Raw genomic sequence first — 16,738 nt, forward strand, 5'->3', positions numbered from 1 at the left:
TAAGGAGGGCTCCATGTTTGGCATGATGCTTCAACTATCTACTTGAAGGTCCCTGAGGAAAGTCAAGAGATGTTGCCACGTTTTGCCTAAGTACTTCAGCCTTCCCGGTATAGTTGTCATTTTGAATTGTTTCCTGGCCAGGTTAGGAAATCGCAGTGCGAGACCAAATAATTCGAGAACTTGAATTAGGGAGAAATGTAGGGAGAAAATTGTCATCCACCGGGCTGTAGTTACAAAGGAAACCCAAAGGGTTCTAAGAAATCTATCGGAAATATCCGTATCGGTTCCCTTTGTACATTCGTGCTACAGTCAGGTGGATGATAATTTTTTTTCAGGAACCTTCCGCCAGCTTGGGGCCTTCCACAAAGCTGAATGTCCATGATTTATTGTACGTATTGCGAAATTCGTCTGATTAAACATTTGCACCGACTTGTTCGCGCTCCACAGGGCCAGTGCCTAAGCCTCGAGATTTACCGCAACTCATAGTATAGGTCTCCGACGGAACACTTACTGTGTCTGTAGAGCTTGGAGTACTCCGCGGCATTCGAGTAACCGGTTATCGCGAAGACCCTTGGCTCGAGGATCTTGCTAAACGTGGGCACCTCCCAGTGTTCGTGCTGTTGGCCGTCCTCGGTTGTGACGATCATGTTGGTGTGTGGCTTCTCACAGGCACGCCACCAGGGAACTTGCGAGACGACGTGGAGCTTGCCATGGTCACCCGTGAAGTATGAGCGAAGCACACCCAGGAAGCCGGCTTTCCAGGGTTTGTACGCATAGCGTTTCGCGTAGTATGGTGCCAAGCGGTTCAACAACTGCGGAACAAAGCAGTGAAAAACAGTAGACGTGTTTGCCAGCGCGAATTGCACGTTCTAAAGGCAATTTCGAGGACAAACGTAAAAAGTAATAATAAAAACGATCTTTCCTAGACTACGAGTGACGTAAGCGGGAGTTGTAACTAGCTCTAGGTGGATCTACTTAAAGTGCCGGTTTGTTGCCTCTTTTATTGTACGGCTTTGGGAAACGGCATTTCAACCACTGTGTGATAATAGGGCTGCTAGAAACGTTGGTAGTTCTTGATATGGAACCATGTCGGAACATCTATCTGCACGTAAATGTGGACGCAGTTGCCCTGCTCGAAGCCGTGTGTTTTTAGGGCAGATGAAAGTTTACTGAAGTTTCTGGTCGAAGACCAGTAAACGACCACGCGAAGATGGGTGACGTATGGTATGGTAATAGAGAATATATGCTCATTACCTCTTAAAGATACAAAAATGCCTTAGGGTTCAATTGTTTGTTAGCACGAACCACGGAGCATAGTACCAGAGAATAGACGCACCAGAAAGATAGAGGACTATATATTGCTTGGTGGGCCCGACTGGCACCTTGTTTCACACCGAATTGTCATACCATCTGTCCGTCCAACTACAAAATGGTCAAATAAACCGCTAGCTTCACTGAAATGCGCTAAAATTTCGGATAGTATTTCGCAATTACTTACGCAAGTCCTTTATTACCCAGGTCAGGCAGGCGGCAGAGGCCAGTGGGGCCCTGGACTGAGGGGCTCAAGACCACCGCTATACTTAAAATATTTTCCAGCCAAATAAAGTTTCCATATATATATATACGCAATGTAAACGCCGAAGCAAGGACAAGCAACCAACTCATCCACGAAGATAGTGGTATGATACACTGCGGATCACGCGCCGACGCAACAGAAAGCGAGCTGGCGCCACAGATCCCCGCCTAGAATACGCTTCACCACATTACTCCTCGCACTCTCCCGCTTCACACCCTTTCTATCTATATACGGTTAAAACTGCAACCAACCAAGCATTGAAGGATAACGCGTTGATTCGTCGAAGGATTGCATTGCCTGAGAGAATCTGACGCTTAGAAATGTATACTCACGGACTTGTAGTTCTTCCACTCTACGTCTGCGGTGAACTTGCCCAGGCGACTGGAGTAACGGAGCAGTCTGTAGCAGTAGTGGCTGAACGGGAGACCGTTCTTTTGCGTATGGTGGCACTTGTTAGCGAGCCAGTGGAGGAATGTGGGGCTGAACCTGTTCCTGCCGACTGCCTTGCCTTCTGCTGCGGCAGCCAACTGCTGTTCGTCCTCGTCGGTGTGCGTGAACTTGCCGTTAATTGTGATCTGTTCGGAGAAAGAAGTACAAAGTTACGAAGCATCTCTGCGACTTACATAGAAAGTGAAGTCGCGGATAGTTGTTTCGATGAGTGGACTGCAGTGAGCTACGATTGTTTCACACAAGATTAAGCAATGCTTCAATCTGACTTTTTCTTCTCAGCAACATCGATGTCGTAGTTTAAAATGGTGCTCTTTTAGAGCTCTATTTGGTTTTTCAAGGCGGAATAAAGGCAAGTTGCTATTGGCAATTTTTTTTTCTGAATTTTGCTCAAACATAAAACACGAGCGGTTCCGAAATTACTGTAATTTCCAGATTTACCTGCATTTGTAACAGCCTCTCAATTCACACTTCAAAACGTGCACATGGGACGATATACTCCTTGCTTAGAAACCGGCTACAGCATGATTGCATGTGGTATTTCCATGTAATTGTATGCAGAAGTCGCTCGTTGCTTTTCGCTTTTTCAATTTTGAACACTGTACCTAGAATACAATGTTCGCTGCTAAACAGACCATAAAAGCCCGGGGCTCTCACTACGGCGTCTTCACAAGCGAAATAGTAGGATTGTCGAGTGAAACCGTGTTTCCTTTAAATATTTCGCGCTATATGGTAGTGACGTCCCCGTTCTGTGGCAGATTAAATGGGTTTGCAGTGTTGCCAGTTATTTTACTGCGTTTATCAAGTTCGGTGACATGATGCTGGTTCTTTGGCAGTTAGAACTTTGTGATTCTGTTCGACGAACACTCACTGGTCGTCTCCAGGGATGTTTATTGTTTCTAATCCGAAGCACTGTTCTCGAAGTCAAGCGAGTTTCTTTGTATCTCGTCTCGCCGTTGTCATGGGCAAACGGAGCTGCCAAGTGCGGCCATCCTCAATCAAGGATGGGGAGTATCTGATGGTTAGACTAATTGGTCAAGCGCGTTGAGTGTGAGCGGTTTAGAAGCGGGTCTTTAATGCGTGGCGCCAAATTTAATACTTCACTCAGGCTGCACCATATTCCTGCGTCGCGTGCTCTTGTGCGAAAATTTTGATGTGTCTGAAAGGTTAAATGCGGTAGCAGAGCGCTTCGCAAGGAAAAACGTTCGTTCGTTCGCTCTTTCAATCGTTCATTCTTTCATTCATGTATTCATTCGTTCGTTCGTTCGTTCGTTCGTTCGTTCGTTCGTTCGTTCGTTCGTTCGTTCGTTCGTTCGTTCGATCACTCGCTCATTCGCCTGCTTAAAGCACTCAACAATAGTTAGATGACAAAGCGTTTCTCGAGCCGCTAGGGCCCCACCAGCCTGACGCCCATTGGTAACTCGTGCTTCAACAATTCGTGCAATATTTCGCATTACGTAGATCTCAACTACGGCGGAGTGTGCCAGTTTTATTTTCAACGTCTTTTGCTGCCTAACTGAAAGGACCCATAAAGGTTGCCGCTCTCAATAACGTGGCTTTTTGACATGCTAATTATTAACGAGTTCTTTCCTTCAGAATGAACGACCATGAACGAACGAGCCTTTAGCACTGAAATAAAACACCGAATTGGTTTCTCAGTGAAGATTTCCCGCGGTGTGCGAATTATAACTTACCATGTTAATATGTAACCAGCTGTATTTCACTTTAAAATTTAGTGCCATTGAACACTTTTACAGTGGACTGGCGTGTTTAGCCTCAATTGCCTCTTTAACGCGCTCCGGGTATTCCCTTTGATGATGCTCGAGGTCGTACATATCAGTTTTACAAGTTGACAACAAAGCGGTGGTAGCTTTGTTTGTCGTATTTTTTTCGTCGTCTCACGATGACAATGGCCAAGTGACCTCGGCCACCGGTTCCGGTTTTATCCTGGTTGGGGTGAATCAGCAAACTTACACTTGACCCTGCTTCGCAGCTGCTTCCGTAGTGGACGTCAAGGTGGGCGTCGACGTGTTGCCCCGCGTAGAACGTTGCAAAATTAGTTACACTCCAGTCGGGCTTGGGGAACTTCGCCGATGCGTCCAGGCAGATCTTCAGAAATTTGGGTGAAAAAAAAAAAAAACAATTTTTTTCTCCACTCAGCTCCCCTCCACCAACCCCCCTTCTCTACATATTCCAGGCTTAGATAATTAGGTTTAGTACGGGGATCGGTAAGTTAGGTTAGAAGCACGTACCTTCCGCTACAACATTTCAGTTATCTACAGAATAGAGTGCTATGAGTGATGTAAAGAATACTGAATGCTATGAAAAAAATTAAATGAACGAAATGGTGAATGATGTGATGTTCCACTTAAGTGCGAAGTTGACGCTAAAAACAAATGAAATCAAAGTTGTAATGCCTGCACACTAAATGAAACTTAAAAGTAAATAATAAAAATACTATAAAGTTGAAACGTTTGTACATTATTAGTATTTTGAAGGCATGACCTCAAGGAACCAGAAAAAATTCCGCACAGCACATAATGCGCTCTTTGTCATGGCTGGAGACTAACTCGTCGTGCCGTTTATTTATTGTCGTTTTTATTATTTTTTTTGCTGAGAGAAATTCTACGGCAAACGACTCAAACTTAGTGGCACGTTCTTCGGTGATGACCTCTTTGAGAATTATACAAGACGACATAGTTATGATGCAGTAACTTCATAGCAGAAGCAAACTGAAGATATATTTGAAGATGCCTTGTTCAAGAAAAACAAAAACCCGAGAGGGACCCAAATTTTATTCGCGTAGTTCTGATCAAACCTTCCCTGTACATCGCCTACGGGTTTTAACAATTGTCAAGCTACGCAATTCGCGGTGCACGCAAGGAATTATTTGCATGCCGCAGTGACAGAAAAAGTGTCAGCACTTGTCAGATTTTGCATTTTGTTTACGCATCATCTGCGTTTACTTTATAGAAGTCACTGGCGCTGCGTTAATCTAACAGTTACTAACTTCAGTAACTGCTTCGACCAGTAGATTGAAAACAGATCGTTTTGTAAGCTACCAGTCACACTTGGACAGGGGCTTGAATAACCTTTTTTCACGCTGTAAAAAAACTGAATGCGAGAAAGAAAACTGATTAGAAATAAACAGGGGCCATTATTTTCTACAATTTTATCAACTGTGCTGTAAAAGAGCGTGAGCTCATTTATGGTACTCTTTACTTTTACTAGTGTCTGCTGGAAAGCCGCACCGTTCAGTGTGCGTAAGGAAGCCGCGATGCTTCCGGCCTTGCACGGCTTACCTTGAGTCCTTCGGTGTCAGCGTGGCTGAACGGTGTCCTTTCGTAGAAGAACTGCAGCTTGTGGTTGAAGAGGTCGTGGTTGAAAGAGTAGCGCAACTCGGCGGCCACCTTTCGCTCCTTGGTCTCACCCTTGAAGTTGACGTCGAGTTTCAGGACGTGGGTGGAAGGAACCTCGGGATCGTCGCCGATTTGGTCGTGGACATTGAAGTGGCTGTGCCGTTCGTCGTCGGGCTCCAAGAACTTGTACGAAATGTCGATGTCCAGCTAAACGAGAGATTAAAGAAGAGCTGCCTTTAAACGTGGTTTACCGGGGGTGAGCTGGACACGTGCGTGCTGATTAGGCTAGACAAGTTGGCACTAAATTTAGCACCGATTTTGTTTCCTTAAGAATGTTATATATTAATTTGCTGAAGACCCATTTGCAAAATTAGCCTGAAGGTACTCAGATTAAGGCTTACAGTTCCCTGACCAGGCAATCACACTCTCACAGCTGCAATAGAACAAAGCAGAAAAAGCCGCCTCAGACTGCACTGACACGCTAACAAACGTTTTGAAGCATTTTATGTTAAAATTGTCATCTGATACTAACGAAACAGTAGTGATTTTAGGTCCGTTTTAGAATTTCTGCTTTGGAATTCGCGAAAATAACAGTTACAAAAGAAAAACATGCGACCTTCGAGGCAGTGTACTTGAAAATTGTTCTTTTGATCTCCCTATGTCTTGCTGTAACGTTGTTTAGTTATGAAGGTTCTCCTCTTTTCACATTGAGTAGTCTTATATGAACGCTTATATTTAAAAGGGGGATCCGCCTGTTTGATGTAGTCGTAAGATCTTCTGTCACGTAGCAGTTAGCACGACCTTTAGTACGCCCCGATGACGTGGCGGACTGATCACACTCATGGCAAAGATCAATCTCAAGGTGAGTCCCCACAAGCGATGAAGATGAAGAACCCGATGTGATGCTCAGGTGAAGACGATGAAGAAGTGCCTAAGAAATGTCCACATAACAATTATTTAGCATTCAATTTCATAAAACTGTCGTCGTATTTGTGGTGTTCTGGATCTGATGAAGGCTTTGCATGTTAAAGCTGCAGGAAATATTTCCCGTGAAGAAGTTTCTGTTCATTATTGGGCCAGTTTTTTTCATTCAGAAGAATTCAGAAGAATTAGTAAAATCAAGGTGCTTTCTGAGTTGAAAAGGCTAGTGATGCAACATCAGGTAGCATTTGGTTTTTCAGGCACTATATATTTATTCCATGCACCTGTGATAGATCCCCTGATGCCGAAATCATTGCTGCTCGTGTATTTTGTATTTGGGTTTCTCTGTTCATCGCATTTAGATGTGTTCAGCGACCAGGCCACGCAGGCAACTTTTGTCTTGTTCCTGCAGTCACCAAATCTCAGAATTGTCATGCACAGCAAAGCACGAACACAAATTCGAACGTGAAAGTAGTAGGCTAAAAAGACGTGAATTTGACGCGAAAAAGCAGTTAAACGTCCCCCGATTGTAATGATAACCTGCAATTACTACGCGAATGGCCATCCCGCTCTATTTTCAAATCGGAAACAGCGGTGCCCTTGTGTTCAGAAATGGTGGCCCCTGTTCTGTCTTGGTCTTTCTCATATCTAACGTGTCACGTCTGCATTCAAGGACGGCCTTCTTGACTCACTTCCTTGGTGGGATCTTGGGCAGCGGGGAGGGCGTAGATCTTGATGTCACGTGGGTGCCAGCGAGGATTGACGGCCATGTAGTAGAATCGCTCCCGGCACGACATCTCGTGGTAGACCTCGCGCACAGCCCGGTGCAGGCCCTTGCTGATCAAATGGCCCTTGACGTTCAGGCTTACGCCAAAGGTGTCGTCGAAGTAGTGGCGGTCAAACTGCGCATGAAGCCAAATAATTGATATTAGGAAGGCTATACATTAGTAGTGGTAAATATTCTGATATTGGCATTTGAGGCTACTGTAGTATAAGTAGTGTTAAACGCTGCCGATCTGAATCTCAGGAAGTTGCATGCCGACCTTAAAGACACCTAAAAATTCACCCGCGAGTACGTTTCTTCTTATACATCGTTTACTCGATAGTTTTCAGTTATGCCCTTTTGGAGATCATGCCATAAGTTCTCGTTTGAAACAGCGTGAGATAACTAGACGGATGCAAGTAGGTAAAAGCGTGGAAGCGGACCTAACACTGCTGCATGTAGAAAAGTCCCTGTCATCTGCCCTAAACATCTGTTCCCGCGCGCTTTTTTGAGCTTGTAGTCATCGCCACCATCTTAAGAATACTGGACATCGCCCCCGTAGACGCCATCAGGTTAACGTGACGCGGCGGCAAACGCTCGTGCAGCTACCGACTCACGAAATGAAAGGTGAGGCATGACCGCTCCAAGGCGACACTTCCATACTCCTTCGAGCGCAATCGCTAGGTTCCGCCACCCATGATGCGCGGAAGGCCCTGGTGGTGGCATACAGGGTACCAAGCTTTGCATCACGTGATAGAACTCGCCTCTTTCATTGGTGGAAGCGCACGCGGCATCGCGCGCTTGCACCAATGGAAGCACCTTCTGGCTCGTTGCGAAGGTCTGCGCAGCGGACTGCGACGGATGATGCTAGGCTGACGGATGAGCTAAGGAATGATAACGCTCAAAGCTATTTCCATGCATGGTTTACCTCGGTCAGTTCTTCAGGTCGGTAGAGAGGCTTCGCCAGATTGTGGAACTCGGCGAGTGCGTGTGATGGATCCGTCTGAGTGTCGAAGGGCATGGCGAATGTGAATGGCTGGAAGTTGTGGTTAACAACGTTCCAGGGCAGCTGCAGGGGCCGACGCAGGCTCAGCTTGCCCTCGAGCGGTGCCAGGGTCACCTTGAGGTCGAGCGGCCAGGAGACGACTGTCCTGGCACTATAGCCCGTTCCGAGCCCCAGCTTGGTGAACTCCGGCGCGAAGCCGAACATCTGGTAAGACGCGACGTCGTATCTGTTGTTCGAGTGGCGATGGAATTGAAAGAAAGAAAAAGGAAACCAGGGTAATGTTTGGTGTGGCGTCGCAAAATAATGGCCAACGAATTTCACGGAATTAATAACTTTGTGTGCCCATGCAGATTCTCCGCTGGTATCGTTTTAGATAAACCCCGTGAGCCATACGGGAGGCAACGCCGCGCTACTTCTCAATTAAAGTGTCATTAGTTAATTGGCAGCTATGCCGAACGCGGGAGAATTCTACAGGACGAAAGGTTTACCGCGAGAGCCACTTGACACATGTTCAAGCACAGATCTCTACTATAGGGGGCTGGACAACGCATCGAGTGCCCTCTACTGAAGCCAACCTTGTCCCGGAAGTTGGTACTTCACGACTTTACAGTGGCATTGAGCCTGCACGAGAGCGCGGCATTTCTTCCGCTAATATACTTGTCTTTTGTGCCGTGAACTACCGAAGCAGCCCAGAGAAGTATTTCGAGAAGACCTCCTGAATTTTCATCACAGCACAGACAGCATCGCTAACATAAGTGGCACGTGCTGAAAGCACTGATGAATGAGAAAGCGCTTTCTGTTAAAAGAAAAAAGAAAACTATCGCATACGAGTTCAGATCATCGTAAAAGCTCTTACCAGACATGTGGAGACATCTCCTAAATTGCGGAAAACCACAAAGAAATATTTTTTACGGCAGGAATATTAAGTGACCGCACGAACTAGTAAGTGGAGCATACGCCCTACTTCCGGGACAAGACGCTGCACGGCACCGCCTTTCCACTGGCTTCACCTGCACCTGGATCGGTGGAAGCGGCATCTAGCAAAACATAGTAGAGATCAGTTTGTTCATGTTTAGGGTTCGAGTCATGCGTAATCACGAGGTACGTTACGAGTAATAACTGCTCTGAACGACATTCGGCGTTTTCCCAGTTTTATTGCAGACCGGTATATATTCGCAATCTTTGGGCAGAACATTCAACTAAGACCGGTTAAACTCGACACATGGCTCGCATATATGCTAGGCATTTTTTAATGAAAATTATGGCAGCGACATTCATCTCACGATGTATGTTGACGTTAATTAATTATCATTGAAGCAATGCAGCGACACACAATATTGCCGCCGCAGAGACGTGTTATGTAAAAGTGTGTATCCAGCAGGGTTCCTCTCTCGCGCTTCTGGATGGACTGACGGATGATATGAGCGTCCCCTTTGAAATGGCGTGGTGGGTTGCGCCACCAAGCTCTTGTTATTATTTTGCCTAATGTCCTGCCTCTACTCTAGGTCCGTCTACTCTCTCTAGACATGGTGCGCCTTCTAGCGGCCCCACCGCAAAGTCCGCGTGGTGCGCGTATGTGAATATAAAATCAGACAAGGTGCGGGTTCGATTTCGCAACGCACCACAAAATTTTCAATCATTTTTTTTGTCATTGAAGTTGCGCATATCCTATGGCGCATACTCGGTACCCGAGTTGGTTCGACAGTTGGTTTCGAACCAGGTTCCTTCAGTACAGCAGCTTAGTTCCCTACCCATCAGACCAAGCACTAGGCAGGGACCCAGGTTGGAGGGAAAACTGTTAGATAATGTGAGCGACAGGCTGGTAGGCACCGGAAAGTCTGTGAAGTAATTGAAGAAAGCCAATCGCGTTAAAACATGCCAATGATGGCGTTGGTGCTGAATGATGTTATTTTGCATTTTTACGCTACATTGGCCGACTATGAAGATTATAATGGGCAGAAACGTAGCCATGAGTGTGGGCGGGTTCATTCTTCAGCGTCTTTATTGTGGTTTTCTTGCAATGGAATGCCACACTTATTTACGGGTGTGTTGAAGACAGAAAGTGCGTTGCAGGGCCACAAACGTTTACGCATTACACACTCGTGCTGGGGCGGAATCAAGCCAGCGTATCCTTTGGCTTAGCAGCAGAAGTACTCACAGGTAGTGGCGCTTGATGTCCAAGTTGAGCTCCGCGCTGTCGCCGTGGGTGAGAGCCATCTTCTCTCGCTTTCCGTAGATAAACTCAGCCTGCTTGAAGTCGAAGATGACTGGCACGCCCAACTCGCTTGGCATTATCACAGTTACGTCCTTAGTCAAGTAGAAGTACTTCTTGCGGACTTCAGCGCCCAACAACTTCTGAACTGTCTCCTCTGGTTTGTCTGAAGGCGCGTGCAGAGGGAAGTAACATGGTAGGTATTAGGTTCAACCGGTGTAGCACCGTGAAATTTCCATTTTCAACTATGCTGTACCATATGTCTTATAAAAGAAAAGCGCAGAAGAGGTACGGAAAGAAAGAGACTGCACAGGAAAGACGCCCCCCTTCGCCAGATATGGCGAACGAACCAGCCCAACAACTTACTATCTTGATGCTACATGAGTAACGCATTTCCCGGACTATTGTCGGCGTACTGCAGGTGTTTAAGTGCTGATTTATGTGCTCTAGGTCGTTTATATGGGCAGACTTAAGCAAATTCTGCTTTCGAAGACCGCACATTCTAACCTGGCTGGTCTGGTGCAATTCTGAATATCAGGCCGTATCATGGCGTATCTTTGGAGCACATCATGTTCCCAAATTGTAATCGTTGTCTGTCTTGGTTACGTTCCCGTTCGCCGGAATTACCGAGTGCCCAGCATTAAAAACTAGAAATGCATGCAAGATAAAAAACAATATTCGTTTTCGGACAAGAACAGCCCATAGTGGTGCTATCTTTTCTTTGAGTGCATAATACAAACCTACTGATGTCTCAATTGCACAGTGTAACATATTGCAAATCGATAGCGAAACTGCCAACCTTTCTTCTGCTGCAATGTGGCCAAGAAGTTCTCGTCGATGCTGTAAGTATCGACGGTCTTTCCAAAGATGGACAGGCTAAGACGTGCGTACATCGGGTCGTACTCTCGGTCGGTGATGTGCAGCTGCGCATTTCAAAGAAGACGATAAAACCCACGTTTAACTGGGCGAAGTTGAGAGTGTGATGACACGGAGAGAGTGACAGTTCGCACATTTCTGGCTGTTTCATGCATTTACTCGAGCATAATAAATGCCTCTCTTCTGTCCTCGTGCAGTGGTACTAAATAGCCTATCCAAGTCGAGAAGAAAAAGTGTTTTCGCACACTGCTATATCTTAAACTTCTGAAATAATTCACTTCTGAAATAAATAGGTAAATAAACGGAATGACAGTGTTAATGTCCGCAGATATTTGCTCTAGTGATTTCGACACATCTGCGAGAAGCCTAAAACAAGCCATCCTCCAATTGAGGTCTGAAGGGACAAAATGTGGCTGCCCAACACTTTCAATTTGTAATGCAGCTGTTGAAATGTCTGGGCGCAAACTGAAGAGACCAAGAATACATGCACCATATCTTGGTCTGCCCAGTCATAAACACAAGATAGTGAATTTACAATAGTGGCTGTTTATCAAGAACATAATTTGTGTTAACTGCATCAAATAAAAATAGGATGTTTACCCCCACTGTTTAAACTAAATGTTTCTGGGGAAAATTATGAGTGAAAACTTATTGCATTTCTGTGCAATGTTACAGACAGATATCAAGCCTGATTGCTGATTGGTATATAGTATATTGACCCCTGACTGCCTTGATGTGTGGGTGTTGGTTAGATTTAATAACGGTGCCGTCATTCATTGTTAGCGTCAAAAAAATTGGAAGTTTACGAAACGAAGAAATTTTGCGTTGTCTCAACGAAATTGGCCTTGTTGCAACACCTAGAATTATGCTACTTTAAAGACAGAAATTGTGCACGCTGGTAGGAAATCACTTCTTTTGTGACAACACGATGGAAGATTGCGATACGGGAATGCCTTTCGTACGGCACAAATGAAAGGCGTGACGACAGCTGTAGGTTCCAAAACTCAACAAATGTTGAACTTGTCCCGACAGGACTGGCTTTCTGGTGACAACCGTCGGCGCTACGATAGACATTAGTGCCCCTACGACACAGTCGTGATTGCTTTAGCGACAGTGAGACATATCACATCCAAAAACTAATCGGCTGCTATAATTTATCTGTTGATGTGGGAATGTTTACTTAAAACCGAAAACGTTGCCTTCGTCGTTTCAGCGCATCCTGGCAGAACTCAAATGCTGTGCGAGACATCAATTCCGCGTTACTACGAACCCGAATAGGCTCCAATGACGATCACGACGCCAGATTGTCACTACAAGACACGCGTATTATAGTAATACAACCCTAGCACTGCCAGAGCACTATACGGAACTAACAACACAATATTCCATCATCTTTTGATAAGGCACCTCACGTATACAGCAAGATCTGTGCCGTTGATAATCAGTCAGTCAATGGCTTGAAACACTCACGGCTTCATCGATCTCCTTTCGCTCCTTAGCCGATGCATCACGCGGTATGCGGCGACGGCCCATGAAATTCCAAAGGTTCTTCGTGGATCCGGGCTGTGGGCCCAGGAGGTGATTGAGGAACTTGTCGAGGCCCCAGCTCTCGAACTCAAGGGTGAGGGTGTCGAAGTTGTGGCCGGCCTTGTAGTCTCTCAGCATAATATACATGTTCCGGGGCAGGTAGCTGTCGTGCGAGCGGAGCATCACCGAGGACGTCATGCCACCGTAGTCGTATTTGGCTGCATCGAAATATACCGTTATGGAAGCGTCGCAGCCTGGATCTTTCGGTCATGTAGGCGACTAAAGCGTAACACAGAAAGACGTCTTCCCAGCGGTTACTTTTTTTCTTATTTGGCCTGTACGCTTTTGCTTATTCAATGGACAAAAAATTAATGCTGAAGGCAAAATAAGAAACTGATTGCCAATACGGAAATTGGATTTGCCGTGAGGACACTGTGAAATGTTTAATCGATTACAAAGGACTCGGTCTACGTATGTATTGTTAGAGCTAGCGCAAGACAGGGGTAAATTGAGATCACAGGGAGAGGCCTCCGTCCTGCAGTGGACACAAATATAGGCTGATGATGATGATTCAAGCGAATCTTTATTTGCGAACTCTCCCAGACTTTTGACCGTGGTTGCTACTTTCTTGCCCAATGTGAGCGAGACCACGTTTGCGCGGGAGCTGTGGATGCTGTGCCTGAGGAGGTTAAGTGTAGAAGCTTAACAGGAGTCTTTCAAGTGCAGCACAGTAGAGCAAATAGTAGAATAGTAGCAGAAAGTCATCTGTGGAAATGGTCAGGGGTTCTGTAGAAAAGAACAGCTTTATGACATGATGAAGTAAGCTTACGGCTGTATGTGGAAGAGATGAGTAGGTGAGACGAAGCCTTGTCTACGGGCCTCCTGAACCTCGTGTCGTGGTCCCATTCTGGCAGCACGTAGCGCATCTGCTGGGCACTGCGCAAGAGAATTTAGAGCAAACATTTAATTAACGTGTCTTTTTTGTGAGATGAGCCATTAGTGTGCTTATAAATGCAGCGCATGACTATGTGATCTTATGTCAAAGCTCATTATTTGGAAATGTCCTGATCGTGAAAGGTTCTTGAACACAGGTATGCATCGACGTTTGCCCTCAAAGGTCACCTGTAAAAACTTGACCGTGAGGAGTGCGACGAAAACATACTGGGCCCAGCCAGACGCTCGTCACGTTCGCCTTAAAAGGCTGGATCCCGATATGCAATTTCCTGTTCTGCGTGGAATTCCATGCCCTCATACATGCTTGATACACAGACTGCGACTAGGCGTCGCTTTCACGCGCAAATATTTGCACATCATTGGACGGACAGACTCCCCGGAATGTTCAGTGTGTGGTGTTATAGAGACTATAGACCATGTGCTCGTGGTGTGCCCGGAGTATGCACGCGAAAGACTCACACTGGCAGCCACCTTGAGGCATTTATACAATAGACCACTGTCGGAGGACCTCTTGCTAGGCGCAGGGCCACAGAGTTGTCAGACAACAGAGGCAATGCGTGCTTTTTCACGCTTCTTAGGCGACACGGGCCTGGACTCACGCTTGTGATAATCATCTGTGCAATGTGTTCTTTCACCTAGTTCCTCCCATTATCATCCCCCATTGTGACCCTCTTTCTTCCCCTCCTCCCCTTCCTTTACGTAGAGTAGCAGGCCAGATGCTCCATATTCCGGCCGACCTCTCTACTTTTTCACATCAATAAACTACTTCTTGACCGTACAATCACGGTACTGTCGCGTCCAAATATTATTCCGGATATTTGTATTATATAAAATTGTGGAGACATTTTGAATATTTAGTGCGAATACGAATAATAAATGTACAATATTCTATTGCTAATCCAAAATTATCACATATTCAGGCGCGCCCAGTTGTCTGTTTTCTTTGCTGCAATCCATTTTAGTGTGTTCTACTAGAAACGTTTCTTGCAGTAGCCAGTAATTTTAGGCATAACCATTGAGAAGTTAACGGCTACTTAATTCATCGTCATCATATTGATTATAAAATGGTCTTATTCCACTGCTGGGTAAAGGTTTAGAGCTCCCTTATATCCAAGTTCAACGTTAGTTGCCTATCCAGCAGCACACTATATTTTGTATGTGCCCTCTTCAAGTGATACTCTTGACAGTAATGTGAACTAGACTGATTATTCCTGTTTTGTCCCAAATCCACACCACGTCTCGAAATTCTAACGTTATATGTATCATTTCCCAGTTCCTCCCTCGATGCGTGGTCCTTGACGTGTCTTGAAGTTTCTTCGTGGTCCATCAAGTCTCGGGCGCATGAATTTGTACTGGCAGCATAGTTACTTTTCAAAAAGGTATCTGTCAGCTGGCATTCGTGACATGAAAGTGTCATGCAAATGAGTTACACCAGTGGAATTTATACTTGTCGGCTGGCACAGATGAGAACAACACCTCCTTCTCTTGTCCTTGTTCTACTTATCGTGTCCGCGCTTGCACGCCGGCCTTAACACATTATGAATCGCTAACAACTTGTTCAACTTTCATTCGTTCTAAACACAGGAACTATCTTCTGTTCGCCGAGTAACTCACAGTTCTCGATGACAGGGGTACTTGGACTTGGCCAAGGAACGGAATGCGCTTGACACGAACGCCACCACCTGGTCGCTGGGCTCGGTGACCATCTCGCGAGCGATGTGACGCAGTAGGTAGAGCTCGGGGTGGCTGAATAAGACGACGAGGAAAGAGGCGATACGGATCTCGCTCGGTTCGCTCGTGTTGTAGAAGACGGGCAGGGCGATAGAGTGTGCCTGCGAGGAAGCAAGAGAAAGGGGATTGCGAAATAGCTTTTCGGTTTTCCGTACGTCAGAGAATGTTTGAAAAACTTGTAATAGGCGCCTCGTAAGTTGAGACACGAAAGGCAAGAATCAGAAAATGTCAGAACAATGGAGCCTGCACTATATACACTCTGGAAATATGATGTCAAGGCTTGAACTAAGAACAAATTTATGCTCAGGCTTTAATTCGCACTTGCGACATCTGCCGCCATAAATCAAGCATAAAATTACGGCTGTCTCTAGTGTCATGTGAAATTAGATGCTGCTTTATGAACCGTTGCTATCAGTACAACAATTTGGTGGCATGTGTACTGAACAAGAAATATCTTGAAGCAGTTGCCACTTTGAAATACGATGGGCAATGTAGTCGTGAGTTTCCGATAAGGCATCATGATAGAACAGTTTATAAAACACCAAACTCAGGTGGCCCGTTTGGCTCCTCAAGTGGTGAAGGGTCTAAGGACTTGAGACAGGTCTCAATTGGGCAGGTTGTAGTCGTTTTCTTCTGCGTGTTAGTTGCAACGTAATAGCAACCTTACCCTTTATATTGTTGCAATGTTGCTGTTATGGTGTGATATTATTGTGCTTCAACGTCTACGTTGTAGGCTTCTCAAAGTATTCGTCTCGCTACAAGTCTTCTGGCAATGTAAAAATAAATCTACAATGCCAAGCGCTTGACAAAATGACATGCTGCTTGTCTAAGTGATCTTAAGGGAGTCGGCAACATCTGGCGCATAGTTAGGTGCAGAAAAATCACCGAAATATGCGGAAGTACCTCTAAACGTATGCGGCGACATCGGCGGGCATACATCGGCGGGACATACTGCATTTATTAGAATATAGGCCGATGGTTTTTTTTAAATAGTTACCGAGAACGAGCTATCGACTGATGTTCGTGAGCAAAGCTATAGTAATAGTATGAACCTCACGAAGTTACTTCATCGAGTACACCGTGATGCCAGTATGGAGATTATTCAGACTAGCTTTAGGAAGGGCTGCATACGCAACGCGCTCGACGAAACCACGGACGACGTTGTTTGAGCTGCCGAGAACGCGTGCGAAGCATCCGACGAAGATGACTTCCATTGCAGTTCCGAGGAGGACGCAGTTTGTGGCATGGACTAACGAGATGTAATAGCCGTGCTTACGATAAATGAAGGTGTGTCATGCTCCAAGGTTTTCTTTTTCTAAGGAAAGATATCGGTTGACCTACCAGGTGATCATGTCTAAGTTATACA

At 45.7% G+C, this 16,738-nt stretch overlaps 1 protein-coding gene across 1 annotated transcript in view; it reads right to left on the minus strand.

The window, feature by feature from the left end:
• The window catches only part of LOC119432341 (vitellogenin-6-like), a 40,418-nt gene that overhangs the window by 4,347 nt on the left and 19,333 nt on the right, over positions 1 to 16,738 (minus strand). Inside the window, 11 exon segments of the mRNA XM_049659422.1 lie at positions 512 to 812; positions 1,909 to 2,151; positions 3,998 to 4,132; positions 5,326 to 5,589; positions 6,996 to 7,205; positions 7,995 to 8,298; positions 10,231 to 10,450; positions 11,084 to 11,207; positions 12,631 to 12,905; positions 13,517 to 13,623; positions 15,256 to 15,473. Coding sequence (XP_049515379.1) covers positions 512 to 812; positions 1,909 to 2,151; positions 3,998 to 4,132; positions 5,326 to 5,589; positions 6,996 to 7,205; positions 7,995 to 8,298; positions 10,231 to 10,450; positions 11,084 to 11,207; positions 12,631 to 12,905; positions 13,517 to 13,623; positions 15,256 to 15,473 — 2,401 coding nt within the window.

Source organism: Dermacentor silvarum, chromosome 11 (genome assembly GCF_013339745.2).
Source record: "Dermacentor silvarum isolate Dsil-2018 chromosome 11, BIME_Dsil_1.4, whole genome shotgun sequence".
NCBI lineage: Eukaryota > Metazoa > Arthropoda > Arachnida > Ixodida > Ixodidae > Dermacentor > Dermacentor silvarum.